The sequence below is a fragment of the Entamoeba invadens genome, assembly GCF_000330505.1.
Source record: "Entamoeba invadens IP1 unplaced genomic scaffold scaff_1105074726065, whole genome shotgun sequence".
In the NCBI taxonomy this organism is placed as follows: domain Eukaryota; phylum Evosea; order Mastigamoebida; family Endamoebidae; genus Entamoeba; species Entamoeba invadens.
The window spans coordinates 109,148-136,035 of record NW_004440199.1 but is presented as its reverse complement, the minus strand read 5'-3'; the positions used below and the strand labels follow the sequence as shown (position 1 = coordinate 136,035).

The following is a 26,888-nucleotide window of genomic DNA, read 5'->3' as shown; positions in this document are numbered from 1 at the left end:
AATTTTAAATGCGTAAACATTTTGAAAACATTTTAAAATTTCAAAAGTGGTCAAATCTTTTATTAATAATGTTGTCTTTCTTTGTATTGTTGTTAAGTTTTTGTTGTAGTCAACCAACACCTCCAAAAAGACCTACCCCACCTCCTCCTCAAAGAGATCTATCACAACATCAACAACTAATCAAACAAACAATTTCATTTTTCATCGCTTCTTATGAAGGGTTAATCCAAAATGTAAAAGAACTTTCAACTCGATTAACTCAATATAAAACTTATGCATCACAAGTAGATGTTACCCGAACAGAAGATGTTAAAACAAAAGAAACAGAACTGCTTATGTGTTTCAAGGAACTTTTATCGTCAAACGAAATCACAGAACCCAATTTGATTGATTGTATTTTCATCATAAAAACTTCAATGGAAGATAACGATTATGTTAATAAATTGATTGAAATGGCGAAAAGACTTAACCAGATTAAAGCAATGATGGAAATATCCCCACTAAAAAACGCATTTGAGTCAATATTATTTCTTTCATCATTTCATCAATATTTACGAATGATGGATCATCAATGGACGTGTTTGGACAGTTTATTAAAAATTGCACCACTATCAAACAGTCGAAGGATTAATGGAGCAAAAAAACGAATTGAAAAATTTGTGGTGTTATGTGATGAAAAACTACTAAAGATGTCATTCTATCGGGGACTGAAATATGTTTTACCAACTTTTGAAACAAAATCAAAAAAGGAAATGTTAATAAAAGCAGCTCCTGGAGCTTTTGGCACTGGTCAGAAGAGAAAGTTGTCACTGGCAAGAACCATGTTGAAAACTTCTGGTGTTTTTGGCGAATTCCCTATTCAATCTCCACTCGTGGAAGGAGATGTAAAAACTGTACCAGTAAAAAGAAAAAGAGGTGGTCAGCATTATTATACCTACCAGTCTACTAAAAATCCACAAGATGACGAAAAACCATCAACTTCAAAAGAATGAAATAAACCAATTATTTTCAGAAGTGTTGATATTTGTTAATTTTTTGACTTAAAATAGTTAATTTTTAAGGATATTACCTTCCAAATGTTATAATAAAAATAAAAGTTTATTTAAAAGTATTATTTTATAAAAATAAATAAGTTTAAAAATTGTTGCCTCTATCAATTGTAATCTTATAAAAATTATTTAAAAAAGTTGTGTATGATTTTTTCAAACAAAAAAAATACTTAAAATAATCACAGTCAAAGGCGTTTATTTGTTGAGAATATTGCATAAAATGTATAAAAATGTCGTTAATGAGTGAATTTAGAATAAAGTTTGTTTAGTAATCAATTTTATTTAAAAAATGGTTTTTAATTCAACAATAAAAAAAAGATTTAAAACAATATATTTAATTGACAGACAACAAAATAATTGGCCAGTTGTGGACAAATAAGCAATTTCGATAATCAACATCATGTAAAATAAACAACTTTGACTCATGCCTCGGAAAAATTTGCTTTTCAAGAAAAAAAGACTGAAGAGGCTGTTTTTTGCGGCAAAAAAATCGTCTTTGGTAAAGCCATTTTTAAAAATACGAAAATAAACGGGACATTAGGTTATATTGAATTGTGATTCCAGAAGATTCAATAATTTTTATCAAATTGTTTTTGATAAATTAACAATTTATAAATATTTATCTATTTTTTATGTTTTATTAGCACAATAAAAAAACATAATATAAATTAACGAAAAGATAAATTTAACATATGAATTTTATTAACATATTTTCTTGTATAATTAACACACCGAAAAAATAAAATTAATTAACGAAAAAATAATTAACAATTTAAAAATATTTATCGATTTTTCTTGTCAAATTAACACAGCGAAAATTTACAAATAATTTAACTCAATCAAAATTAACATCTTACTATTATTAACGTTTTTACATGTTAAATTAACAAACTAAAATGTAAATAATTAACGATAATTCAATAAAAAAATGTATTTCAAATAAATTACATTGTACAATATCTGTTTGTAATTACAAACATTTATTTGTAATTATTAATTAAATATTTTATTTGTTACAGAATCGACGGAGTAAAATATTTAAAACCACAATTAAACAAACATTATTTGATAATTAAACAATACCGTTTCATTGAAATTCTATTTCAAAGAATGACTTGTTATAAATATTTATTTTATTATAAATTATAAACATAAAAAATGAATAAAATGATGTCATGTGCATGATCAACATATAAGACTATGGTCATTTTTCAACATGGAATAACAATTGCATCACAATTAACAACATTTTTTATAATGATAAATCATTTGTGTTAGAAAAAAATTATTATTTTAAACTTTTCAATATATCTTTCAACCTGTTTATAATTTTGTTGATACTTATTAATGTACAACATAATTTATTTAGTATTGTATATTTAATTCTGAATTATATTGTTAAAATAAATGTATTGTAAAATGTATAGCATTGGTCATTCAACGTGCCAAACAATGACAATATAAGCAGTTGATTTGTCTGGAATAAAATACATTTTAACAAACAGTTAGTTAATAATGACATCAATAAAAAACATGATTATAACTTCTTTTGTATTTTAATGAACAACAAAAACACCAAATTGAAAAATATAAAACATTGTAACGGTCCATTTGTTTCAAATCATAAACCAATAGAAGTTTACGCTTTACTTTGTTTAAACATTAAAAACACAACAATAATTTTAATTATCATTATATGGACAGTAATATTTAAATAAGGTACAACAATTTGTGTATTAATATATCATTTAAAACAGCTTATATTTTACATATATATACGTTGAAATCAATAAACACGAAATTGTGACTTTTATGTATTTTAACTTGATTTTTTTGTAAAAAAAATATTTTGACATTTAAACAAAAGTGGGTAAATTCATTACTGATTCAACTTCAATACATATTTGTTGTTTAAAAACATTTCGTTAACAACATATCAACAACAATATTGAAATATGTTAACAAAAAATACATAACTATAGTTTTTAATTCATGTTAATTCTTAGACTACTAAAAAAGATTGTAATGTCTGATGTACACGTTTAAGTGAGTCGCAAGTAAAATCCTAAAATTGGTGTAAACTGTGATATTCTCTTAATTTTACTGTTATTTTTTAAACTTTTAGTTTTATGTTACATTTTTACACATCGTAAAGTTACCACTTTTAATATTTTAGGCTGTTTTTAAATCATCAGTGTAGCAATAAACGGTAAAACCCAATACACCAACTGTTGTTATCAAATTAATGAAAATTACTAATTAATAAATGCTTCCATTTTAATTAATCATAATAGTTGTAGTATTATCAAAATATACATGTTCACTTTTTGTGTTGTAATATAAATAATAATTAAACGATAGTTAAAAATTATTTGGATTAATATCTCGCTTGCACATCATTTTCAACAAAAAACTGTTGATATGAAAATTGAGGATATGGAAGTGATTGCACAATGAAATTATTAACAATTGTTTATATTTGATTTTTCTTTGTATTAACAAATCGTCAATGCAAACACATATAATTACAATTAATAATTGAAAAAGAACAATGTCATTAACAGTCATTATTCATTCAAAAATTTAATTATACAATTACACTTGTATTAACAAATATGTATATCTATTATTAATATATTTAAACTTTTAACTGTGTTGATAACTGTGTTATGTGAATAATTGGAAACACCTTTTTACTAAAAGTTAATAAATGTATAATTATTCAAAATAAATTTTAAAGATATCAAAATATAAATCAAAAAATAACAGAAATGGTCAATTGAAATATTTAATTTCGATTTGGTTATCACTGTATATATTGTTAATCGTATGTGTATTAACGTAAAACAGACTATTTTAAAATTATATAAATATAAAACTTGCAAACTGTTTTGTTGTTAAAAGTTTGGCATCAAACATAAACTGTTAGATTCGAATATAATTAATATGATTTATTTTTACAACAAATTTTTATTATTGAAAATGTGTATATCTGTATTAATAATTATGTTATATGAACTGAATACCTCGACTACTAATAGGTTATAAACCATTATTGATTAAATATTAATTACTGGATTTTAAAAAACAATAAAGAAAATATAATTGATGTGATTGTTTTGAAATTGATAATTGATATCTGATGTGCCTGTTTAATTTATTAATAAATCATTTTTTTGTTTATCAACTACAATAACTTTTAGATGTATGAAATTTTATAAAACTTGTAACAACTCGAACGTTTTAAAAAGAAAGAAAAAATGCAACCAACAGTCAAGAAATTACTTTTATTTTGTTATTTAATTTTATATATTACAACAACACCTGGAATTCAATTATGTTACGTCAAACTATTTAATCGGGCTTACATGATACTGAGAATTTACATTTCTGAACTGTCTCATCTTTTCTTTTTTGGTTTCATGTTATTGGTAATTCAGTTAGTGTTTATTTTCAGATTATGCCTTTTTGTAACGATATATTTAATACAAAATTTTTAATATATTTTTGACAGATATTCCATAATATTACTTGTAAAAGAGGATCAATGTCATTGTTTGCATCCACAATAGTCATTAAGATTATAAGTTTAAAAAATCACATATCAATTACAAGTGTATGTTTCAAGAAATTACATTAACAGTTTTTAGTCTACAATTATAAAGCAAATATATACTCTGAAATACCACATACAAATAATACAGCTACGACTGTTGTGTTAATAACGGGTTATTAATAACAAATTTTTGTTGCATGTTTCATGAAATTTCAATTATTAAATTGATAACAAAATAATAATTTAATAAGTTATTATAGATATTTTATTAAATAAAACTATAATAATTTTATAATAAATTATTATTTAATTAAACTATAAAAATATAAAATAATTAATTATAACAATTATTGTTACAAACTTATAGTTAAGTTATTATTAATTTTACTAATAAATAAAAATAAAATCCCATAATGTTATTTTTAAATAGTAATTCATTTAATAACACAATGAAAACACAGTAATAAAATAATTGAAGTGTTCTTAAGGTGTGTTTGGTTTAAAACGTTTTTCTTCATGTCAATAATTAATAATTAAAATTGTTAATAAAAAATATTATAATTTGTTATAAAATGAATATAATTACAGGTTAAATAATATAATACATGTCAAGAATGTTCACATAAACTAAAGAATAAATAAAATTTAATTGTAATAATGGTAACTATTATAATTAAATGATTAGTTCAATTACTATTTTATTATACTATTTCTAATTTATTTAACATTAATTTATTTGAATTTGTATATTATTTAATTATATCAAAATGATTAAATTTATTATACTTTTAGTTTTTTTGTTAATTTTATTTAAAAAATTATGTTCAAAATGAATTTAAATTATTAATTTATAATTTATTAATAATTTATTAATAGTTTAATTGTTGTTTGGGTTTATTTGTGACTTTATTTTACTATTAATATTTCGTTGTTATTAATTTTTTATATAGTTTTTATAAATGTAAATATTTGTTTTTAGAAAATGTTATTTGAATGTTTTGACAAAATGTACTATTTCTTAATATATTATTTATTACATAATTTAATACATAATTATTGTATGTGGGTTAAACATTAGTTAAGATATCGTTAATTTTATTATATTGTTATAATAAATTTGTATAATTTATTATATCATGTATATACTATAACAATTAACCAGTTGCTAATACTTTAAATACTAGACGTTTTTACTATTGTTCTATAAAAGGGAGTAACCATGAGGTGAGTTTTATTTTAATTTGCCAAAAAATATTTTAGTGCAAAAAAACAAATTTTTCCGAGGCATGCTTTGACTATTATGTTTATTAATAACTCAAACTTTATTATTTTTTCTATTTTTTTATAAAAAAGGTTCTTTTATTTTCATTTCTGAAAGTTGTTTTTTATGTTATTCAAAATGTTATTCAAAATGTTATTAATGTAACTCGCAACAATAAAAAAAATCCTCAATCACGGCTTTGTCTCTTGTTATTTTGCTTTGCTTTATTTCCTTTTGCGAATTTATTATTTCTCTTTTCGCCTTTTGGCTTTCCATTGACTTTTTTGTTGGTGTTAGTTTTCATTTGCTTATTAACTTTCTTCCCGACTGTTTTCTTTTCTTTTTCAACTGATTTTGGTTTTTCAGGGGAAGTTGGCTTTTGTTCTTCACTTTGTTTTTCGACTTTCTCGAGTGACTTTTGTTCTTCACTTTCTTGTGAGTCAGCATTTGGGTCAAGAACTTCATCTTGATTTCTTTGAGGGCACTCGTCTTTTGAGTGTCCATAATTTCCACAGATAAAACATTTTCTTTTTAATTTAGCTTTTTCATAGTCCTTAGGGTTAGGTAAGTTGCCACAAACGGCAAGTGCTTTTCCTTTAAAAACTTTTCCTCTAATATCCATCATTATCTTCACCGCATCACTACGATCTTTCACAACGACTTTAGCTTTGCCACTCGGCGTCCCCTTTTTCTCGACTATTAAATTGGCACTCTCAATGTCAAAGTCCCTAAAGTACTCCACAAAACGGGGTTCTTTGGTCCCTTGAGGAAACCCTGAAACGATAATTTGAGTCTTGTCTTCTGGGGAATACTCCGCAGTGGTGTGTTTCCCATCAGACATCCCCGTGCTCATCTCTTGATAGATCTTTGCGGCTTCTTCAACACTTTTGGCTTTGACTATTCCCGTGTTCAAAACAACATCCTTTTTGTGTAAAAAGACCTCAACTGACTTCACATTATACCCCTTGAAAAGTTCTTCAAATTCGGCAACCGTCGTTGCGTTTGAGATGTTACTGATGTACAATTCAATAGGTTTCAGCATGTGGGAATAAACTTCTTTGTTCATTAAACCCTTCTTGTTCTTCCTTTTTAATAAAAAGTAAAGTGTTTTTTATTACGAACAAAACACAGTGGTATTGAAATTGATGTGTTTTATAGGGTTATTTATGGATTTTTTAAAGTTTTTCCCTCTTTGGGCTATATGTTGTTATACAAATTATAAACATCTAAAAAAAAGGAAAAGTCTTTTATAAACTCAAAATTTCCTGATTTTTTTTGACCTATTAATTATTAATATATTTTTATGTGTTTTAACCAATATTTTAAGTCCCTTTAATATTCGTACTAATAATCCCGATTATTACTTATACTTGTATAGCAATTCAAGTCATTTTTTTGAACTGTATTTTTTATAATAAACTATAAATAATTAAGTTATAGTAATTTTTATTATTTTTAATAGTAATATAAACTAGTATTTCATATTGATAGAATATTTTATAATATATATTTGTTATTAATTAGTTACTAATAATAAACTCTTATAATATTTTTTTTTACAAATGATAGATATTAACATAATAATATAATAATAGCATTCCAATAGTTTTATGAAATAATTGTTATTAATAATAAAAAAACCAATAAGAAACTATTTTTGATATGAATTAGAAGATATAGTAAATTTTATGATAATAAATTACTAAAAAAGTGTTAAATCAATCATCGTCTTCCTCATCAGAACCTTCTTGTTCATTAGACTGTTCCTTTTTCTCTTCACTGCCTTCTTCGAACTCGTCTTCATCTTCCTCGTCGATTTCCTCTTCACTTTTTGCTTCTTTTTCCTCTTCGATTTCGACGTTTTCCTCCCCATTGTTTCCAATGATATCTTCATCGGAATGATCTTCTCTGATTTCTCCATTTTTGGCGTCTTCATGAGCTTCAAGTGGCACATTCACCTTTTCTGCGTCATCCTTAAATTTGCAGTCCTTAAAAGTGTGGCCAGTCTCTTTACATAAATAACACTGTTTCACCTTCTCCTTCTTCTCGCCAGGTGCAGCACCACATGCGCATTGGCATTTGCATTCCTTCTTCCCGTCCATTGTACTTTTTAGATGAAAGAAGGTTTAAGTACATGTACCTCTGGTATTGATAACTCCTTTTGTCTCAAAAAGTGTGTGTGTGGAATACTTAATTTTATACTTTTAAAGTTCTCCTAATACACCCGATATACTCAAGAAATTAAATGGAACTTATCCCTCCTTTTCATTCACATAAACCCAATAATTCACTTCAACTGTTTGTCCACTTGTTGTTCTTTTCTTTCTTGTTGGTGGACAGTGAATAACATTTTCATCACAAAAATGGAAATGTGGGATAAATAACATTTTTAAAATCCATAAAATGTTATTGAATAACAAAATTAATAACAAATATATTCTCGACCTGTTGATGTGACCAGAATTGACAGGCAAACTACAAAGAAGTTGGTTAATGGCGGGTTAACTTTGTTGTCGCTTGTCAGTCCTCTTAAAGTAGTCGTAAATGATTTTCTCTTTCTGTACTTTGTGGAGCCTTTTAATGAAAATCTTCCTTGAATTATACAGTTGAAGAATACAAATGTTTTCTAAATAACAACTACAGTGTACTGTTTCGGTAAACTATCGGGATATTTGGCTTTTAAAATACTGGAATTGATTCGGCTTTTTTTCTTGTGGTCAATCAAAGCAATTATGATTGTTTTTATTAGAGTAAAATGACTACAACTTAAAACAAATCAATGCATATTAATCAATGATCCTCTAATAAAAGTATGGAAATTACACTTGATACATAACAAATAGTTATATATATAGTTAAATCTAGTTTAATGAAGGTAATTATTCATCAATAACAATTTAATAATAAATTCAAAGCAATAGATTTTACAAGAAAAATTAATTATTATTACTTTTTTTTATTATTAATTATTGTTAGCTTCATTATAATTAATAAATTAAAAAATCATACTCCTTGTTATTTCCAGTTCTTTGTTATTGTGATGAATACAGCGACTGAGATTTTTTTAAAAACATCCCTCTTTATTACTCTGATTAAGCCAATAAAACAGACGACACACCCATTATTCTATTGTACTGTTAATGACGTCATTGTTATTTTCAGATCAATTACATTTTTCTATATATTTATAATATAATATAGTAATTTTAATTGTTTTTTTTTTTTATGTTTTTATTATTGTATTTATGGTAAAAAAACTATTACATTAGAATCACTTGATTTATATTGCGAATACCAGGGAAACGTCGTAATAATGTCCACATGATTCAACTCCAGAATAATTCTTTAATTCATAATTCAGATTCTAACACAACAGAAGACTTAACTATTTATTAATTTATTGTACCAGTTCTACTCATTCAAATGATTCCACAACAACAAGGATACCCACAACCACCTTATGACCCACAGTTTGGTATGTATCCACAACAAATGCCGGGCCAATACCAACAAGGACAGATGCCTGGACAAATGCCTAATCAAATGCCACCTCAAATGGGAATCCAATATGATCAAATGTACCCAGGACAGATGCCACCTCAAATGCAAGGTCAAATGCCAGGGATGTACCCCGGTCAACAAATGTCCCCAGCAATGACTGGAGAATACAAGAAAGACAAAGACCATAAAAAGGATAAAGACCACAAAGATAAAGACAAGAAGGACAAGAAAGATAAGAAAGATAAAAAGGACAAAGAACACAAAGATAAGGATCATAAAGATAAAGACAAAAAATATCAACAAATGCCCCCTATGCAGGGCCAAACGTACCAACAAGCTCAACAAATCCCTCAAAACGTTTACCAACAACAACAATTGCCTTATCCACCTCAAATGATGGGCCAACAACAAATCCAACAATTGCCTCCTCTCCAACAACCAGGTCAAATGTACCAACAACAATGCCCTCAAAACGTTTATCCTCAACAAATGGCCGGTTCAATGCCTCCCATGGCCCCTATGCCTCATCCACAAATCAATCCAGATCACAAAGATAAAAAGGATAAAGACAAAAAAGATAAGAAAGACAAAGACCACAAAGATAAAGATCACAAAGACAAGGACAAGAAAGATAAAAAGAAGAAATAATAATTCAATTTCCATTGTTATTACTATATATCACTATAGAGTGAACTGTTTTACAATCTTATAAAAATAATTTGGTATTATAAATCAGTATTTGTTGTTTGAAAATTATTAAAAGCAATCAAATTTAACAACTAATCTCAAGGTGATAACTTTTTGTGTTGATTTCACTTAACTCTATTATAAGAGGAAGTATGGTTAATAACAGATTTTATTTTAATAAGTTAAATTATTATTTCATTGTTATCAAACAATTTACAATAAATTATAATATAATCAATTATAAATTATAGCTTTATAATCTAATATAAATATGATATTAATAAACAATTATAAATATACTATACCATTTAATATTTTATAGTTTTATTAATAATAATTGTTTTCGGTTGTTATTATAAAAATGATAATTTTTTATAATAATAAAATCGGCAAAAAGCCACCATCTGTAAAGAAAAATTTTTGGAATGGCATCAAGGAACAAAACTACGACTTTTACCAAAACTCCTTTTTTTTGACATAAAAACACATACAATTTATTCATTTTTTTATTTAAAAAGCATTTTGGAGAGAAGATCCGAATTTTTCCGTGTTTGGTAATAAATGTGATGAGACTCTATAGTAATTTATACTTCATATTAAATTCATATAATTAAGAAGTTTTTATATTTTCATACAATAACTATTAATTTAATACTATAAATAACTATAATTAAAGTCATTTAATTAGTAACTCAAATAAATCACATGTCGACATCGAATGAAGAAAGGGACCTTTTGGAGTATTACAAAACGCAACGAAGGCTTCATCGTATAGATGAATCGATGGAGAAGATTCGGAATCTTTTTGATTATACCAATCCATTTATGGCTCACACAGAAAAGACGGAAGTTTCCTTTTCAGATGGGAATAGTATAGTGGACTTAACCAATCGCTTTGTGTTTACACTTGATCCTCCTTCTACTCGGTTGTATGATGATGCGATTAGTTATCGAGAGATTCCTGAGAAGAGAATGATAGAGATTGGGTTTCACTGTCCTTATTTTGATCAAAAGGAGTTGCCCTTTTTCAGTGGATTTGTCGAGAAGAGTTCGCAGTGTGTGAGTTTGAATGGGTATCGCGAGATGATGGCAAAGAACAATTTTGACCATCAAAAGTCTTTAAGTGTGAAGAATGGAGTGATCAAGTGTCTCTCCGTCCTTTGTTATTTCAATAGTAGTTTTGATTTAGTCGCTCGATGGTATGGCTTGTCTCACATCAAAATCACTTGTAATTTGCACTACGTCGATGCTACCTATTTGAATTACGAGAAGCTGACGTACACTACAACCACCGGTGACGTTTTAAGCGTCCCACAAAACGTCATTCTTGGCGTCCAGAGATGTATCGATACTTTTAAAAATTACATGAAAAAAAAGTACCCGTCGTATAAGCAATTTAAAGGCTTCAATGGATTTATCGCAGTCGTCGGAGATGTTTTGGGATTACTCATTTCAAGAGACTTGTTCGCTGTATATAAGGATTTGGCTTTCGCTCTTGTTCTGACGTCTTCTAAGAAGGCCGTCGCTTCAAACAGATCCCCTCTCAGAAAATTTGGTGATTTACTCGCTAATTATCAACTCGTCGCTTTGATGAAAGGTCTTGAGAAAAATGATATGATGAAGTTCGTTGCTGGGTATGACATCTCCGTCGATGATTTCAAGGAGCTCATCAGGTCAAATCGCTTGGAAATCTATTGACTTTGTTGTGAATGCTATTTTTTTAGGCAAATCAGATGGAAGATTGAACTCTTTTGCTCTAAGATTTTTCTATTGACTCAATTGGAATGAAAATATTAGTAAATAACTTATTAGAATAGAATACTATGGGGTGTATTATACTATTCTATTAAATTATCCTATTTCATTTAAATTAATGGCTGTTCGGCGACTTTACAGTTTTTTTGAAAATCGCCGACTTTTCAGTGGTCTTAAAAGTCGCTGACCTAAATATTTAGTTAAATAACTATTCAATATACCATTTATCATGTAAAAGATATTGAAAAAAATAAACCATATAAATCTAATATAATTATTATTAAAAAACAAAATGAAACAATACCGTCCCAATTATATCTTCTCAAATCATTTTTTAATTATATTTATATGATTATAATATAACAAATTATAACAACTATTGTGTTTTTACACATTTTTGAGACTATAATGAATATGGTATAATTTATTAAAGTTAATAGTTATTTAGTTCTAAAAGAAGTCGGCGACTTTTGAAGGGACTCAAAAAGTCGCCGACTTTTCAGTAATATCAAAAGTCGCCGAACAGCCATAAAAGTAACTCAATATTAATAGTATTTTTAGTACATTTCAATACTTTCAATAATTCATTAATATATAATATAAAATATAATATAAACTATCATACCCATTCTAATTCAAATATAATAAAAGAAACTAAATTAAAAACCAAACATTTTTTATTATTTTAATTGAAAAATGTTTTTATTTATAGAAAAAAAACAGTAAGAACAATTCATAAGTCACTTATCGGGACACCCCGTGAAGTATTTGAGACAATCCCGATTTGTTAAATCAATCAAATTACAAGTTTTACACTTCAGATCTTCAAATTCGCCGTTTCATCTAATTGTCGTTATGAGAATTAATTTTAAAGTGAAGTGTAAAGTCAAGCCGGTCCATATCAAACTTTGTGGAGTGAATGCGACTGTTGGACCTGTGACCGTCAACTTTTCAAAGGAAAATGCTGTGACGACAGTCGACACAATTCATGTGACGTATGAGTCTCTCAATTCGGAAAATTGTTTGCAAACGCATGACATTTTCTCATCAAAAGCATCACAGAACATACAAACACAACAACAAGAACCCGTAGTTAAATACACATCAAATATCAGTGAGAGTGGGAAACACAGTTCCGTCATAGTGAACACCCCCATCTTCACCTTTTCCCCACAACTCTTCAAAGCACTGATGAATAAAATAAAAGCTTTTAAAACACTCCTTTTGCTGTTGGACTTACTCTTTCAAATGTATTCCAACATGTGCGACTCTCTCGACGACTTTTTGACAAGTGAAGACACCCCCACCATCGACTTCTCCTTTGAAATATTCTCGAAGGAGTGGATGGTCTCTGTGGTCGACAAGTTGTGGGAGGAGCGGTTTAGTTTGAGTGGCGACACGAGTTTGTATTACTCCGTTGACTCTTTTTCAAACTCGAAGATTCGTCTTGTTTTAATGAATTATCAAATCTCCTCGGTGATGCACCGCCTCATGAAACTCCCACATCTCCTCTTGCCAACAACGACAATTATTGTCTTAAATAAACCAAAGAATGAATTGAAGTGGGACCTTGACATTCAAAACGACAATTTGTCTGTTGTCCTCACTTCCTCTGACATTTGCATAGTCAAACAGTTTTGGACTGAATTGATCGATAGAGAAGAAATGAAAGAATCGACGGGAATGTACACAATGAAGAAATACAAAATCGAGCGACGCGGATGTGTTGAAAGAAAGAAGAGGAAGGAATGGTTCAAAGAAGTTCGCATAAAGACTTTGATCGAAATCGTCATCCAAAAAGATGTCAATGAAGGTGACCGCTGGTGGAGTTACCCACTTTTTAAATTCTACTTGGACGACCTCGACATCACACAAATAAAGAACGACAAAGTCGAGAACGTCTATAGTGGTGGGTTGAAAGTGACTCTTCAAAATTACTCTGCGGACTTAGACCGGTGGATTTCAGTCATTGAACCTTCTGTTTTTGTCTTAGGAAATACACCCACACACAGACCAAAGTTGTTTACAAGTGAATTTGACATCAACGTCTTCCCTTCACTTGTTAAAGAGTGTTCGGATTTCTTGATATGTTGTGACAACACGCCATCGACACAGGGAAGATATGACGAATCGAATGATATCACTTTTGAAAACCAAACGCCACTTGACATCGAACTCTCAAGTTGCAATCAGTCGTTTAAAATTGCTGCGTATGCCAGTGGAACAATTATGTTGGATCACACACTTCTAATTTCTGTCAAGAACTTCGCGGAGATCAAAATCGCGTTTGCGACGTGTGAAGCGCCATTAATGCGAGGAGAACGGTACTGCGGGAGTCTCTTATTTGTCGTCCATTTTGGGAAAATTGTCATGTCAAGTTCGTTGAATGTTTTCAATCACACAAGCGATCGCCTTGATTTGATTTTTAAAAGTCGCACAAATCCAAATCCATGTCTTCTTTCACTCTCCAAATTCGAACAGAAAAGTTTTCATCCCGTTCTCACAACAATTCCACTGTATTTCGACTCACACAATAAAGCAATTGAAATCACTGAACGAATCCAAAGACAATTTGTAGGTCGTGTCTTTTCAGAACATTTTGTTATGAAGAACAACCATTACACTCTTCTCGCTGTCAATACAAAACACAACAAAAGTATGATGACTACACTTCACATCTTTAATTCTTTCCAATTCATTAATAACACACCTTATCACTTGACTCTCATCTTAATCGCTGATGCTTTAAAACAAAAGGCTCAGATCAAAGCTAATGATATCACTACTTTCCCACTCCTCCCACAAATCATCAAATTCAAATTGGAAGGACCTGACAATCTTGCACTCTATGAAGAGATCCCAGAGCCACTCAAAGACCCTTGTGTCTTCATTTGTAATGACGTAGTTAATCAAGACGTCGTCTATGACATTTCAGACTCCGTCAAAGGAAAGTTGACGACTCTCGACAACACTCTCTCCTTTGAAATATTTATGACCGGCTTTGTCCGCAATCTGACGCCCCTTCCTCTCCCAATCAACTCAATCGACGTCCCAAATCTGAAGCGCCAATTCCCAATCGCTCGCTACTTCAAAATCCACACTAAACAACTCGACTTCGACTCTTTCGAAAAGACCGACCTTGAAATCCAGACCCGTACCGAGAAGCATCACTACATCGTGACAGTCGAAGACACTCACTTGGACTCTTCTTTCTCGCAACATGAAGTTGAATGTCCCATTTGTGGGATCACCAAAGTCGTCACTGTCCGCCCAAAGTTCTTAGTAAAGAACAAGACCAAATTCACCTTCGAATATGTCACCGAGGAAAATAAAGAGATGCGCATTGCGTTGGAACCTAACGACCAACACGAAGTCTTCTATACCCAAATTTTGGTCTATTTACACAACGTCCCACGACTGATCAATTTGGACGAGACAATCTCCGGTGACGTCTTCTTCGACGGGATCTTGAAAATCGACACCCGTGCCGAACGGAGCGGAAATTACGTGACGGAGATTAAAGGATGTGCCGCGCCGGTCATGCGGATCGAAAACGAGTTGGACGTGCCCCTCCATTTCCATCAAAAGGGGTGTAAAGTGAGTTTTGAGGTGCCGAGTCTGCACGGGCAAGTGATTGCGTGGGAACATCTTGGGAAGGAGAAGATTTTAGTAGTGAATGGAGGGGAGGTGTGTCCGTATAAGATGACGGACCAAAATTTCAGTGTGAAGGATCCGCGGACTAAAGAGGAGAAAACGCTTCGCGTTGAATTCATCAGTGAGAGGGGGATATGTATGAGGATTTGTATGTCGCGAAATATCGAAGAGAATAATGAAGAGAAGAATCATATGGAGTGTACGATGATGGTCATTGGGGTGTCATTGTATGATGCAAATTTAGATGAAGTTCTCTTTTTCAATGGGTACGGGGTGACCGCTATCTATTCCGACAAAGAAGAAAGTGAGTTTGAGATATGTTGTGATTATTTCCAGATTGACAACGTGAGTGCTCACTATGATGACGTGTGCACACTTGTTCGTGCAGATGAAGACCACTTGGATTGGACCGAAGATCCAACTCAAAAAATGATCCACTTTTCGGGACGGTTCAAAGTGTTAGGAAATTATAAGATCTATCTCAGATTCTTGACGTTTAATATGCAATCTTTGAGAGTGGAAAGCGATACAAATAGTATTAATGAGGTGTTAAAAGTCATCCGACAATATCAAGTTCTCGAAAAAGTCAATAAAAAAAGTGAGCAATCGCCTTCCCTCGAATTAATCGCAAACTACTTATGTATCAATCCCGTCAATCTGCACATCAAAATCTCAGGAAAGAGTGTTGACAACCCCGTCCATCCCATATTTAAAAAACTGAGTTCTGTCAGTGCAATCGACTTGAACGTGTCAACCTCAAAGTTCGACGTCAACGAAAACGCTCTTACTATAAAGGAACTAATAAACAACTATAAAGAAACTATTTTAAAGGAGTATGGGATGGGGCGCATCCTTAAAATGCTCTTGGGGCTCTACACCCCATCCCCCATTCTACCCCTCGGAGCAGTTATTTTCAGGATCTCCAATTCAAGTACCTTTGAAGGGGGGAAGTACCTTCCATATTATGTTTTAAAATCTTCTGGTGAATCTCCGATCCAGACGAGTGGGAGGTTAGGTATCCGTGTTGTGAAGTGTTTAGAGACGTGTGTGGAAGACTTTGATATTGACCAAATGAAAGATCGCCGGAAGCCAGGCCGTCGCGGGCTTGTGGATCTTTTTAATCTTCATCGGGAGCTTGGGGTGAGTCTTTGTGGGCAAATCAGTGGATTTAAAGAGTTCGTTGGACTTGTGAATAGAAAGGGAGAGCACTTAATAGCTTTGTTTGTTGAAGAAATGACATGGGGGATTGCATTTGTCGAAAGGATAGTACCTAATAATAAAGTTTTTATAAGGTGGAGTGTCAATGGAAGTGCAATTCAATCAATAAAATACGAAAAAGTCGGGATTTGTTTGACTCTTGGGGATAAAAGTCAATACATTGCTGAGGGATTCTCAAAAAGTAGAATTAATGACGTAAAGGAAATGATTCAAAAAGAGGGAATTAAAATCGAGACGATTCTGTTCGGCTAATTCTTTCAAAATCTCAATCTGATTGAGATTTGAGTTTTTGATAATCGTTTATTTGATAAATCAATTCACTACTTTTTTTATTTATGCACAAGTTTTATATTAATAATTTTATTATAAAATAATATGACGAAAGTAAATTAAAATCATACTATAAAAAACAAAAATTCTCATATAATTCTAAAATAGAATAATAAATATGCCATACAAAAAAAAAACAATTATATAGTTAAGTATATTGTATATAATAAAATAGTATAGTATTTTATTGTACAAAACAAAACTTAAAATAATATAAAAAACTGATTTAATATAGTAACATACTAGTTTTGAAGAAATCAAGAGAAGTATATATTATTTAAGATAAAAAAAGAACTTAAAAATCATAATTTTATAATAAACATGAACCACGCAGTAATTTTGTTATGTGTAGTTCTAGCAGTTCAAAGTGATACTACAAACATGACGCTGGCTCTTCAAGAGGAAATTGAAAGTATGAGCGACGAGTATCAATCACATGTACTCCATTTAGAGCAGCGCATTCGGGACGCATCTCAAAAAGTCGTTGATCTTGAAAATCGTCTACGAACATCGAAAAACATTTTGAATAACAAAACCTCTCAGATTCAAATAGAGGCGTCTGCGATGACGCAAATGATTCAACGAAAACTTTCGGCTGATATAAAAACGCAACATTTTTTGACAAAACGTATCAAACAATCACAAGAAAAGATTTCGATGGAAAAACTCAAAGCAGCCAAATTGTCTCAAAAATCGGGGATCTACAAAATAAAACTTATCACACAAAAAGAGTATGTGAAATACTTGGAGAAACGACTCAAAGCAATCTCGGCGAGATATGGAGGGAAAGTCGATGATCTGAATAATCAAAAAAAGAGCCTTGAAAATCTCTTGAAAAAAGATGAGAAGTGCCGGAACGACGCAAAAGAGATGGAGGAGGTTTTAAAAATCATTGAAACCAAAACGAAACCCGAAAAGAATGAAACAAAAGCGATGATTCAATTGTATCACAAAGTCATGGAGGCAAAAAATCAAAACACGCAAAAGATGGAGGAACTCCACGAAAAAATGTGGGAAGTGGCTAATTATGAAGGGCAAGAAGCTCGTACAAAACGAAAGGAGTTTCAAGATCTGAAGCGAAAGATCTCGAAAAAGATTGAGAAAATTCAGGTCGAGAGAAGGAAGGAGATTGAAGTGGTGGAACGGTTGAGGAAAGAGCTTGAAAGTGAGAAGATTGAGGAATTCGCGGACAAGGAAAAAATCAAAGAAATGACAAGCGAGATCGACAAGCGGAGGAACGAAGCAACATTTAAGGGGAAAAAAATTGAGGCACTTACAAAGAAAATTGCCACACTCAAAGCTACACTTGAGGCGGATATCGAACGAATTGAAAGAGAAAGATTTGAAAAGGCTTTCAAAAAAGTTGCGAAACAAGTGATGATAGGAAAAGAGGCGTGTCAGACATCTGCGAAGGACATTAGAAACCAACGATGGTTATTGAGAAAGGTACTCAACATCGATCTCAGAGAAAAGATGGAAAAAGAAATTGATACGAAAATGCAGGAGTACAAACAACTTGTCAAGGAACTTTACGCGTTTGAAAGGAAGAATGATATGTTGACAAAGAGAAAGGAAAAGCGAACAAGAATGTGGAAGGACGATATGTTCAAGGAGAAGGCTTATCTCAAAAGAAAGATTATAGAACTTGAGGGACTTGCCGAGAAGAGGAAAGCAAGGTGCAGCGGAATTAGAGGGAAGAATGAGAGAAGGTACGCGTTCAAGGCGTATTCAGAAATTGTCAAGAAAATTGCGAAGGAGAAGAGAAAGTTTGAGAGAATTGTCGAAAAGATAAGAGCGTCGCAAGACCAGACGATCGGACACATCGCGAGAGTTGTTGAAAACGTTGGAAAGGAAAATATCAGAATGGACAACGAAAAGAACCAACTCCGAAGACAAATTGAGCTGTACTCCGAGAGAATTAAAGAAAAGATAGTCGAGACAGACGTCCAAATGGAAATTGCCCAAAAGGCTCAAAAAAAATTGAGGATGGCGAAAGAAGAAACAGAAAGAAAAGAAAAGGAGAGACTGGCCAAATTGAAAGCAGTTCAAGACGACATCGCAGCAGTCAAGAAAGAAATTGCAGCGGCCAAGAAGGGAAAGACGGACCTTGACGGTTTGAAGGTGCAGGGTCTTGAATCGAAACTAGATGCGCTCAAAAAAGAGAAGAGAAGTCTCGAAGCAATGGGGAAATCAAAGTCTCTTTTTGAATAAATTGATCGTTTTTTAATTAATAAACGAAACTAATATTTTATTAGATTATTTACTTTGTATTTATTTCGTCTTTTTGATGAATAACGAACTGAGAAACCCCAAAAGGCAATGGCTGAAGAACCGCGTAAGAATGTAAATGTAATATTTGTAGGGATGGCCGGGAGTGGGAAGACAACACTCCTCTCTGCTCTTTCCGAGAAGCTTCCTTCGTATTTGATCAACTTGGATCCGGCTTGTAACGAGCCTCCATATTCTGCAGACATTGATATTAGGGACACAGTGAATTATAAGGAAGTGATGAAGGAATACAAACTTGGACCAAACGGAGCTATTGTCACATCATTAAATTTGTACTCGACGAAGATCGACCAACTTCTTGCTGTTCTGAAAGACAAGACTGAGCCCGTCCTCATCGATACGCCTGGCCAAATCGAGGTATTTACGTGGTCTGCATCGGGGCAGGTCATTGGCGAGGGTTTAGCATTTCAAGGCCCGACGATATATGTGTATGTCGTCGATACTGCGCGCTGTGTTAATAACCCAACAACTTTCATGGCTAATATGACTTATGCGTGTTCGATTTTATATAAGTCGAGACTGCCACTCATAGTAGTGTTTACAAAGACTGATGTAGTTTGTTATTATAATTATTATAATTACTATTATAATATTATTATACTTACTATTTATTAATTACTATTTATTAATAATAAATTAATAATAAATTATAATTTTAATTATAGTCAATGATATTATCAGTAATAGTAACGTCTAGTCGCCAGCAACGAAATTAGAAGAGTGGATGGAAGACTACGATAAATACACAGAAGCGTTGGAAACGCACCAATCGTATTCAAACGAACTTCAACGATCACTGTGTTATGCACTTGAAGAGTTTTATAAGAACATTCTCCACTGCTGTGTCTCATCGAAGACGGGAAGTGGATTTGAAGAGTTAATTAAGAAAATAGAAGAGGCGAAGGGAATGTATTACACGGACTACTATGAACCACTCATGAAGAAGGTTGAGAAAGCAAAAGAAGAGGAGAAGAAAAAGAAAGAGAAGAACTTTGAGAAGTTTGAGAAAGACAAGAAAGAGGAAAATGACATTGACGGAGACTTCTGCGGGTGTGGAGGGATCGATATGTGTGGTGAAAAAGACGAGGGAATTGTCTTCAGAAACGGAGAAAGGTTTTGCTTTGGACAACACCCGGAAGATCAAAGCGATGAAGAAGAAGGGGAGGTGATTGACTTGGATGAGAAGAAGGACAATGTGGACCAGTAAGGTTTGGGGGTGATTGATTGTGAAATTTGATGTTGGTTTTACAAAGAATTTAAGCAATTAGTAGATTACAAACAAGAATTACTATACATTACTATAATATACTATAATATACTATAATATACTTTCATAGTACTGAGTTATAGTATAATATAGTATAATATAGTATAATATACTTCTAACCATATATCTCATTCATGCATACAATTATTTGTCCACACTTAAGATGGCGTTTCCCGTTTTGTGGCTTTTTATTATTATTTTTCTTACATAAACGAACAATATTTTACAGTTTTTAACCAATTTAAACAATTTAAATCTGAAAAACTGTGATTGTTTGACAAAAAAATTGTTTATTTATATTTAAATGAAATAATAGCAAAAAAAATTATATTTAATAATATAAAGTGGACAAACAGACAGATTTAATTTTTAGTTTTATTATATTTTATTAACTGAAATAATTTATTTTGAACCAAATAGAAAGCCATAACAAGTTTTTTTTTATTTTTTAAACAAGACTTGAAGCAAAACCATAGTCAAAAAAATTTCATCATTTTGATTGATTAAAACATAACAGAGAGATAAATGGCTACAATTTGGTTTAAAGTTGAAATTACTGAAAATAAGTAAGGCTTGACATAAATTCAATATCCTCACAAGAGCCAAACGCAAGTTATTTTGAGCTATAAAGAGTTAAACAACGATAAAATATTTGCTTTATAGTATTTGTAACAATACACTAAAAAGAAAATATTCAAGTAAGTTTACTATTTCAGAGAATGATATTCTAATTTCGGGTGGGTATCACTAATATCAAGGGATAATGAGTTTATTGGCATTTTAGACTAAATTAATGTATGATTTTTAATAACATCAATTTTTATTTATAAAAAGATATCCAATTTGTATAAAGTTCTATAAATTGTTCTGTTCAAAACTTCTAAAAACTTTTGGTGTGAATAAAAAACAATGGGGGTTAAATAGTATAGTTTATTATAGCATATATACCATATATCATAATTTAATTGTTCCGGTTATATTGACATCATTGAACATTTTTTTTGTTGTGCATTAGTATATTAATATTTCTTAAGTCGGCAATTATTAATTTTGGGGTAAATTAGGTGTTGAAGTAATTGGTATTTAACGCAAATTAATTCAATATGGTAATACACTGTAACTTTTTGTTTGATATTGAATTAAGTTGTTCAACCAATTATATAGTTTCTGTTTGTATTAAGAATTATTTTTACTATTTTGAATGTGACTGGAAATGGTCCTTCGTTAACCAAATATTAATAACTTAATATTACTACAATTATTATTAAAAAGGACAATTGATAATTATTATAGTTAAACTTAATTATATAAAACAATTAAAATAAATTAACGAAAATCAACATCCAAAATAAAATACAGTTCTAGTAGTTACTATATGCGATATCCTACTTTTCACTGTAATTCAGAACGATTTGCAGTTTTGGAACATTCTTCATTCCAATAACCAATCTTTTATTACTCCAAATTTTTTGAATTCCACACTTATTTTCTTTATATACACTTTCAAATTTGTCATTCCTGAAGACATTAAAATAAAGGGTGATATATTATGTCTTTTTAGTTGTTCAGTTAACAATTGTTGGATTTAATAATATCAAAGGAAAAAGATGTTCTCAATTGACTCGTATAAAGCAAAAGTTCTATAAAGCGTTAAAAATGGTTTTTAATGTCTTGATAAAAAAGTGTTAATAGAACAAGCGGTTGGTGCGAAAAAAACAAAAACAAAAGTTATGTGGCTTTCAAACCAAAAAGATATAGTATCCCACAACCACCTCCAATTTTTTTGTGGGCTTTCATATTAAAACTTGATGATTCATCCTTATTTATATTGTTATTTCTATTAAACATAACTATTAAACGCCACTTAATTAAACGGACAGACAGATCATACTACCACTTTGCTATAATAGCGTTAAATGCTGAATTGGAAGCGATGTATTTTTTAAAAGTATTTGTAAACCCGGTTATTTTTTAAAAAGTTAGCTTGCCGGTTTATAAATAAAAAAATACAATATAATGTGAAACCCCCAAAAATAATAGAAAGAGCTTTTTAAAATCTTTTGATTTTATTAAAATTTAAATAGAAAAGGTCTATATAAAGGATTTTATCGCTCAAAATCACAAGGTTCAAAGAGATGTGTTATATTGTTTGCACGTTCTTACTTATGTTGTTCACTTTAGTGTATTCATTCCAGTGTTCTCCGGGATGTCCAGATGGCTGTATTACCCAGTACACATGTACTGGAGAATGTAAGACTGAGTATGACAATGACCGTTCTTGTAATTATTGTCGATTTAACAATCCGTATCTTGATACATCAGATGTGTACATTACCAATGGTACTGATTGTATATTAAGCACAAACAAAATAATTAAAGCTGATGGCTCTTGGTTACCACCAGAAGAGTATCTAACGGAAGTTTATTTGAATCAACCCATCAAAGTTCGAATTGACCAATATAGTTATGTTGATTATGGGTTCTGTTCAAAGGAGAAGAAATACAATTTGGGGCAATGGTTTAAGTTAAGAGCAGACTCTATCACTACAGACCACTTCTTAATTGTTATCACAAAAGAAAACAACACAGACTACGAGTTAACATCTGCAGTAACAGAATCCCAAAGAGGACAAAGAAAGAATTGCTATGGGTACACCGTCATGCCGGAAGAAAAGAAGTACTACAGACACCAAATCCCCAATATATTACGAGACAATATTACCGATTTAAAATATTATTATATCTTTCTAAGGACAAAAGACTACGCATTTGCAGACTTCTATTTGGAAATTGCAGAACAAGAAGGACGACTTGGAAGAGTTCTGAGGGAGTTCAACCAAAGTGATATAACTCCACTCGCCGTTGATCTCGATAAGAAAATCAGTTGGGATATCGACTTTGCTGATGTTGCTATCACTGGCGCGCCCGCGTGTATTCCACAGACTTATATGGAGTTGGCAGTTTTTGAAATAGAATTCAATGGGAATTACACTGTCCTTCTAGACGCAAGAAAACAGAATAGAATATGTTATTTACAAGAATACATACAAGAAAAAGACGAAAACGGTGCTATACGAACTACTTGTGTTCAAGCTTGGGATGGAAAGAGGTATGGTGCTTATAAGGATATCGACAATGAAGGCTTTCTTGTAAGAATTAAAGGAAGTGATAAAGGGAAACGAACGTTTGCAGTCATGACCAATGACCAAAAAGCTTTAATCACACTTGAGATATCAGTCGTTTGTCCAGATGATTGTCACCATGAAAAGGGGTATGGGTCATGTTCAACTCGTGAAGGGAAGTGTGTTTGTAATGATGGATATGGTGGGTTTGTTCTTTGATATAAATATTATTTACACTTTTTATAATGATATACAAACTATTCTATAAATACAAATGTTATGATTATAAATATAATTGAATAACATGTAGAGACAATTGTCATAGAAAATGTTACGACAAAGGAACGTGGAATGAAGACTCTAATGGAAAGTGTTTATTTGATTCACTCTTTTGCGACCAATACTGTAAATGTGAGCCGGGAACAACACTCAAAAATCACCTGTGTATTTCCTCTCAATGTACAAGTGGGCACATCATTGGAGATATGTGTAAAATTGGTGGTGACGGCTGCAGAGAAAATTGTGAATGTAATGCTGAATTGGGGTTTTTCAGTGATGGGCAAGGAAATTGTAAACATGAATTGTGTGGAAATGGAAAAATAGACACCAACCCATTATTTACAGAAGAGTGTGATGGTGGTACCAATTGCAACTTGACTTGTTATTGTGCTGAAGGGTATGTGACAAATCCAACGGATAAAAGAAACTGCTACAAACCCTCTATTACTACTAGTGGGATTTTGGGCATTGTCTTTGGGTCTATAATAGGGTTTATTGTTGTTATCCTCGTACTTATTGGTATTATTGTTCTTATTGTTAAAACAGATAAAGTGTCTATTGAAACATTTAAACAGCAGCAACCGATATATTACTTGTATATCAATGGCTCATCTAAAAAAGAGCCTTCAAAACTCTCTAAATATGAATTGAGTCCAACTTCTTTGGACTTTGGAAACGATGAAAAAGCGACTGATATTGGCGACACCCGATTTGAAAGGATGGAAATTAAAAATAGAAGTAGGAACAAATGGTTTGTTATTTTCATTTACTATTTAACATGTGTATGTCTTTTTGGTTACTGTTATTTTTACAAAAGTATTGAAAGGTATTGATCAATAGGATGATGATCATATTCCATGTACCCGACTGCCCAAAATACGTCTTTCACTTCGACCCTCAAGTCTTTATTTTAAGACCAAATTCATCAGTTAAGACAATGACTGCATATTTGACTATTCATTGCACAACAAGAATAAGAGGAATGAAGATACCTTATACAGTGTGGTTCTCCAAATCCAAAACTACACTCCATTCAATTGCTGAATTACTGAAGAACAAGACATTTGATAATTGGACGAATGATGATGCAAAGCAAATGGAAAAATTGAAGAAGAACATTTTAACACAATCGTATTACAACATTACCATCACGACAGATGCAGCAAGTTCGACTCATATTGATCTAGATGAATTGAATATTTCAGAAAAACCAATAGCAGAAGGAGCAATGGGTCGGGTGTATATTGGGTATTACAGGAGTGTCCCTGTCGCTGTAAAACAGTTTAGATGGGAGAATTTGGATGAAGAGGAGATGAAAGAGTTAAAAAAGAATGTTATTCAAGAGTGTGAGATTATGAGTAAATTGAGGAATCCGTTTATTGCGAATTACATGGGATCGGTGACATATATCCAACAAGTATCTATGGTGATTCAGTTCTTTGTACTTGGCTCATTGGGAGAGTATTTACGTAAAGAAAAGGAGGATTATGTAGTTCTACCATACAAGTTGAAGGTACGAATGTTATTTGATACTGCACGAGGTATGCAATTTTTACATGAGAATCGAATTATGCATCTTGACTTAAAGCCTGAGAATATGTTAGTCAATTCATTTGACTTTAACAGCGCCTGCACTATCAAAATCACAGACTTTGGGACGTCAAGATTCACTAAGAAAACGTTGAAGAAAAATAATGAAGACAAAGGTCTTGGTACACCTATTTATGCTGCACCTGAGACTTTTACAGATGAATATACATTTGCAGGTGATGTCTATTCATTTGCTATAACTGCTTGGGAAGTCTATTACCAAGAAGAGCCTTATAAGGATTTCAAATCTATATTTGAAATTAAAAACCACGTCGAGAGTGGAAAACGACTCCCTTTAAAAGATAATATGCCTTCTCTTTATAAAACAATGATTGATGAATGTTGGAAACAAAAGCCTGAAGCAAGACCGAATTTCGACCACGTAACTAAGATGATTGTCAGAGTCGATGATGATGTTGTAAATCACACTCATTTGGATTGCGGATTCGAACAAGACAAGATCGAAGGACTTATTGAAAATAGAACTAACAGACTTAAGAAGCAACTCAGTGAAAATAATGCAGACTAATTCTAAAATGTTTTTTGTTTAGTTTTGTTTATTAATAAAGTCTAATTTACAATTATTAATGTTCTATTATTATATTTACTAGTATCATAATTATAATTATTTAGAATAAAATAGTTTATAATATATAGTTATTGAAATTAAAAATAGAGTATATTAAAAATATAATATGACAATTAAAATATATATTTAAATTATATATTTTAACTATATTTATAAAAAAAATATATATTTAAAATTATTTTAAGGTGATTGAGTTTTAAAAAAGCAACACACACAAAAATATATTTAAAACCTATTTTGAGAAAAAAACCAAAAGTGAATTAATAATTGAGAATTAATAAAAAGTATTATAAAACTATTATAAAAAACATTTAAAAAATAAATTTATGCAGTTTTGAAAAAATAATAAACAAAACCCTATTTTTCTCTCTTTTTCTTCAATTTGAAAAAAGAAAAAAGAGAAACATCGACGCAAATTTTGTCTTTTTCAGATTATTTATTTGCATTTTTTTTTAGTAGACCCACAAACTTATTTAATAGTTTAAAGTATAGCATTGTAATTATATATTATAGTACATTGAATAAAACACAATCTTTTATCTTCACATTACTTATCTTCTTTAGATACTAAAAATATTTATCATTTCAAACAATCCCAATTCTCCCGTTTTCTACCATCATTTTTTACTCAATTTTACTATAAAAAAATCTAGAAGCTTGAAACCCTCAAAAAAATAGACTTTTTCCACAAATTGTACTTTTCCTCAAACAACCACCCAAATGGGGTTTTCCATTTTCCAC

General features: G+C 30.9%; 8 protein-coding genes across 8 annotated transcripts; 6 read left to right on the top strand and 2 right to left on the bottom strand.

The window, feature by feature from the left end:
- Positions 1-6,053: 6,053 nt before the first annotated feature.
- On the bottom strand, positions 6,054-6,908 carry EIN_335550 (hypothetical protein; the record flags this gene model as incomplete). The annotated part of the gene is made up of 1 exon (XM_004255296.1): positions 6,054-6,908. One exon carries the CDS (start codon positions 6,906-6,908, stop codon positions 6,054-6,056), a length of 855 nt encoding a protein of 284 aa, XP_004255344.1.
- Positions 6,909-7,584: 676 nt separating this feature from the next.
- On the bottom strand, positions 7,585-7,968 carry EIN_335540 (hypothetical protein; the record flags this gene model as incomplete). Its single annotated transcript, XM_004255295.1, has 1 exon — positions 7,585-7,968. One exon carries the CDS (start codon positions 7,966-7,968, stop codon positions 7,585-7,587), a length of 384 nt encoding a protein of 127 aa, XP_004255343.1.
- A 1,321-nt stretch (positions 7,969-9,289) lies between these two features.
- EIN_335530 (hypothetical protein) lies at positions 9,290-10,015 on the top strand (the record flags this gene model as incomplete). The annotated part of the gene is made up of 1 exon (XM_004255294.1): positions 9,290-10,015. One exon carries the CDS (start codon positions 9,290-9,292, stop codon positions 10,013-10,015), a length of 726 nt encoding a protein of 241 aa, XP_004255342.1.
- A 744-nt stretch (positions 10,016-10,759) lies between these two features.
- Positions 10,760-11,752, top strand: EIN_335520 (hypothetical protein; the record flags this gene model as incomplete). Its single annotated transcript, XM_004255293.1, has 1 exon — positions 10,760-11,752. The coding sequence occupies one exon, from the start codon at positions 10,760-10,762 to the stop codon at positions 11,750-11,752; it is 993 nt and encodes a 330-aa protein (XP_004255341.1).
- A 912-nt stretch (positions 11,753-12,664) lies between these two features.
- On the top strand, positions 12,665-16,933 carry EIN_335510 (hypothetical protein; the record flags this gene model as incomplete). Its single annotated transcript, XM_004255292.1, has 2 exons — positions 12,665-16,683; positions 16,756-16,933. 2 exons carry the CDS (start codon positions 12,665-12,667, stop codon positions 16,931-16,933), a joined length of 4,197 nt encoding a protein of 1,398 aa, XP_004255340.1.
- A 459-nt stretch (positions 16,934-17,392) lies between these two features.
- Positions 17,393-19,222, top strand: EIN_335500 (polyamine-modulated factor 1-binding protein, putative; the record flags this gene model as incomplete). Its single annotated transcript, XM_004255291.1, has 1 exon — positions 17,393-19,222. One exon carries the CDS (start codon positions 17,393-17,395, stop codon positions 19,220-19,222), a length of 1,830 nt encoding a protein of 609 aa, XP_004255339.1.
- Positions 19,223-19,330: 108 nt separating this feature from the next.
- On the top strand, positions 19,331-20,507 carry EIN_335490 (Gro-1 operon protein, putative; the record flags this gene model as incomplete). The annotated part of the gene is made up of 2 exons (XM_004255290.1): positions 19,331-19,855; positions 19,998-20,507. The coding sequence occupies 2 exons, from the start codon at positions 19,331-19,333 to the stop codon at positions 20,505-20,507; spliced, it is 1,035 nt and encodes a 344-aa protein (XP_004255338.1).
- A 2,195-nt stretch (positions 20,508-22,702) lies between these two features.
- EIN_335480 (serine-threonine protein kinase, putative) lies at positions 22,703-26,087 on the top strand (the record flags this gene model as incomplete). The annotated part of the gene is made up of 3 exons (XM_004255289.1): positions 22,703-23,895; positions 24,000-24,719; positions 24,809-26,087. 3 exons carry the CDS (start codon positions 22,703-22,705, stop codon positions 26,085-26,087), a joined length of 3,192 nt encoding a protein of 1,063 aa, XP_004255337.1.
- Between the last annotated feature and the right edge of the window lie 801 nt (positions 26,088-26,888).